The sequence below is a fragment of the Lipotes vexillifer genome, unplaced genomic scaffold (genome assembly GCF_000442215.2).
Source record: "Lipotes vexillifer unplaced genomic scaffold, Lipotes_vexillifer_v1.1 scaffold550, whole genome shotgun sequence".
Taxonomy (NCBI): domain Eukaryota; kingdom Metazoa; phylum Chordata; class Mammalia; order Artiodactyla; family Lipotidae; genus Lipotes; species Lipotes vexillifer.
The window spans coordinates 239048-243370 of NW_006795236.1; the positions used below are offsets into that span (position 1 = coordinate 239048).

The 4323-nt window shown below is 42.9% G+C and overlaps 1 protein-coding gene across 1 annotated transcript in view; it reads right to left on the minus strand.

Annotated features, from left to right (window-relative positions):
* TRIML2 (tripartite motif family like 2) overlaps positions 1-4323 on the minus strand; it is an 11422-nt gene that overhangs the window by 5396 nt on the left and 1703 nt on the right. Inside the window, exons 3-4 of the mRNA XM_007467579.1 lie at positions 2984-3178; positions 1670-1810 (exon numbers count right to left, since the gene is read on the minus strand). Coding sequence (XP_007467641.1) covers positions 1670-1810; positions 2984-3178 — 336 coding nt within the window. The remainder of the gene's footprint in view (positions 1-1669; positions 1811-2983; positions 3179-4323) is intronic.

The window sequence follows — 4323 nt, forward strand, 5'->3', positions numbered from 1 at the left end:
CCGCCCCCCCGCCCGGGGGCGGGGCGTGGCCGCAGGGGGGGGGGGGGCGGGGGGCGGGCTCTGGAGGTCCCTGCCCCGGGAGGGTCCACCTGTGGGAAGGGTGGGCTTTGTTCCCCAAAGAGGGGCCTGCTGAGCCCTGGGTGGCAGGGCGGGGGTACATCTGGGACACCCTGGGCCCCAGCCAGCCCTGTGGTGACACACTCAGGCCTTGGGCAGATGCAGGAAGGGGGGGACCCGGGGGCGCATGGGACGGGGCCACTGACTCACGCTGGGTGTGGGAATGGGCCTTTGTGTGGCCGCAAGTGCTTTTGTCCCCTGTGGGTGTTGGGGCGTGGGTGTTCCTGGGCGGGTGGGAACCCAGGGGCGGCCGGTGGAGGGGCAGGGCACCCTCGGAGACTCCTGAGAGGCAGCAGGTTCAGGACCTGGGGGTGGTGGGCCCAGTGGGCCCAGAAGGAAGCCCCCTGTGGGGAGGGGCTGGGGGGGCCTGGCAGGTGGCAGGGGTGGGAGCCACGGGCATGGTGGGGCACCCAGACCCTGGGGTTGCCGGCTGCCCTGTTCTTCAGCCCCTGAAACAGAGGTTCCCAGACTCCAGGGCCTTGTGATTGATTGAGGCCCCCGGGGCATTTCTGCAATGGGGCTCTGTCTTGCTGTTTATCTTCTTGGAATTTAAAGTTGGAAAGATTTAGAAATTGCTCTTTAGTCATTCATTTAAAACAACAATAAACTCATTAGTTATTAAAAAACAAACAAACAAAAAAGAAAAGAATTCAGCCTGCTAAGCTGGGGATAGTGGCTGGAACCAGGTCAGGAACTGAACATAACTGGGTCACACCTATCTGCACTGTCTGGAACTACGCATGGCTCTAGAACAGAACCTAAGGGTTTATGTGCAGGGACTTCTCAGAGTACTCATATTGCAAATGTGGGCTTGGCAGAAGGATATAAACAGTCTTCAAAAGATAAAAATTTACTTTTTGAAAATAGTAATGCATGGTACTGAACAAAATTTAAAATACACAATACTGGGAATTCCCTGGGGGTCCAGTGGTTAGGACTCTGCACTCTCACTGCCAAGGGCCCGGGTTCAGTCCCTGGTTGGGGAACTAAGATCCCACAAGCTGCGCAGCCTGGCCAAAAATAAAAAATAAAAACTACAAAGAATCAAAACAGTTTAAAAAATAAACAGTACTATACAAGTAAGTCTCACCCTTGTTTCCCAAGGTTACTGCTGATTACAATGTTTGTGTTTATTTTGCCAGAGGTTGTCTGAATGTTAATGAGCATATACGCCTATACATATTCTCTAAATAACAAAAAGTTTTCTGCATGTTTTTTTCACTTAATGAGATATCCTGAAGATAATCTTTTGTACATTTAGAACTGCTTTACTCATTTTTTTATGGTTGCAGAATATTCTTTTGTATGGATACATCATAATTTGACTAACCAATTATTTACCTTATTAAAGGACATCTCAATTCATATTTACTACTGATCAGTGAAACAGCTCTATACATTCTATGATTTTATAATGAGTCATAATGCTTTTGGTAGCCTTCATGTATGACTGAAGATCACTGGGTACTGTGTTCTAGAACTGGCCCCTAATAAGTACTGTCCACTTCTCATTTCTCAAATACTGTAGTGAAGGTTAGTCCCAGAATCTTACCTGGAGCAACGCTGAGGCAGATTGCCCACACTTCTTCTCCAGCTCTGTGGTGATCTTCTGGAGGCTGCAGATCTGTTCAGAGAGCCTGACTTCACTCTCCCTCAGTTTACTCATGTTCTCTCTCCCCAAACAGTTCAGTCTCTGCAGAAGCATCCTTATTACTATTCAACAGTTGACAATTTCTCTTATTCGCTAATTCAACCATCTCTTTAAAAACCTGCTTTACTGCCTGCCACCCCAGAAACAGACATAATTAGATAAGGCCAGGATATTCCTCTGTGTCAAGCAAGACACCTCAATAGAAGCTTGATTCTTTGACACAATATATTTATGTTGATGTGGACAGTATCCACATAGTCTACTTAATCAGTTCACAACCTGGACCTAAAACAGATCACTTTTTTTTGCTGTGCAGTTTTGTTCAGGAAGTTTCCTTCACTAAATTAAAACTATGACTTATTATAATTTAATTAAAAATTAAATTCACTGATGAGAATAAAATAGATAATCAAACCAGAAAGGATACCAGTTTCCTTTCTATCCTTGCAAAGAAGCTTCACCTAGTTAAATACATGAATGTTCCATGTTATTTTTTTCTTAACTCAAGTGATATCATATTATACTCCACTGCTGATCTGACAGCTTGCTTTTTTCTTAATAAATAATATGCTCTTGGAGAGCATTCCTTATCTATACATATAGAGCCATGTTATCTTTTCTAAATGCTGAAGAGCATTCCATTGTATGTCCTGTACAATGTAGTTCATGAGTCTAACATTGATGGATACAGGTTGTATCTACTCTCTTCCTATCAACAAATATTATAGTAATAGTAACACCTAATACTTACATTACACAATAATGTACACACATACAAACACTATTTAAAGAGCTTTATGGAGATTATCACACTCAAGCCTCACAACAATATTATGAACTAAGGGCCATTATCCTCATTTTACAGCTAAGGAAACCAAGTCAGAGGTTAAGCAACATGTCTAAGGTCACCTAGAGGCTAGTAAATTGCAGAACCCAGATACGAATCTCATCAATCTGGCTTCAAAGACTACCTCAAAGCCACGGCTCTATACTGAAATAATTTTACCGCACTTCCTTACCCACGTGTCTTTTTATATGCATGTAAATATATTTGCGAGATAAATTATCAGAAATAGAATTGCTGGATGACTATATCCCTTCTTTTAATAGATCCATGGTTGTCAGTGGATTTCTTATTCTGGAATTGACATACTGTTCAGCTCTTCTTTCTCTCATTTCCCAAATATTGTTAGGATGCCATGTTTCACATCTCACCTGTAGTATTTCCTGGAACTTCTCCTTTAGCTTTGTGGCAAACTCCATCAGTTGGTTCTGACTGGCTTCTCTCAAGTTCAGGTTGAATCCGCACCCTTGTGGACTCTGGAAGTTCACTTTGTTTTCTTCAATCATCAACCAGAACCTTATCCTATATTCAGACTCAATCATTGCTTTAAAATTCTGCTCTTCTTCCTTCACCATAGATGACAGAATTCAGGTTAAACACCACAGATAAATACCTATGGTTACTTTCCATCTATAATTTTAATATAAAGACAAGGAAATATAAAAGTACAGGGGAAGAAGTAACAGATACGTAATACAAAGGACAGAGAGAATTTCAGAGTCAACATCAGCCAAGACATCAATACAATCTTAGAACATGAAATGCAGATGAAGAAATGTTAATTGACTTAGAAAACTGAGGAATCTATACAACCTCAGTGACCAAAAAGGAGACCAGGAAAACTGGAAGGCAGCACCAATGGCTTTTGCTGCTTTGGATAGGGGGTGTGAGATGCTTTGGATAGGGGGTATGAGAAAAGAGGAATCAAAAGGTGACTCTAAGGTTTTTAGACAAAGAATACAGTTGCCAAAACATAGAAAGGAAAAGTACTGAAGGGGTAGACTCCAGAAGCGGGGAGGGTATCAGCAGCTGAGTGCGGGATATGTCGATTTTGATTAGTCAGTTAGCCATCCAAGGAGAGATGCTAGGCAGGAAGTCGGACATGAAAACCCACCACCAGGAAGTCTGAGCTAAAGACATACATTGGGAGTAGTCAGCTTAATGACCATATTTAACCTCCTGAGACTCTATGGAGTCAAGATTTATCAAGAACCTGACTATTCTCACCACTTCTACCACCCCTCCCCCGCAGTTCACCATTACCTGTCCTTGACTATTGCAAAGAGTCCCCTTCAGGTCCCCCCACCTGTGCTCTCACCCTCCTACAGTCTTATTCTCATTCAGCAGCTAGACTATTCCTACGAAAATGGGAGTTAGATCACATTACTGCTCTGTTCAAAAGTTTCCACTGGCTTCCTTTTTTCCTTAAAAAATAATAAATTTTTAAAAAGAGAAAAAAAAGAAAAGAAAATCAACTTCCTTATAAGATGTGGCCTTCTGATCTCATCACCTATTAACCTCCACTTCCTTCATAACCCCAACCAAGGACACACCAGTCTTGAGATCTTTGTACTTGCCCTTCCCTCTGCCTAGAATATTCTTCCCACGACTGCACAGCTCACTTCCTCACCTCCTCGAGTCTTCTCAAAACCAATTTTGGAACGACAAGGTCCTGATCACTTTGTTTAAAAGTACATCCCATCACTCTTTC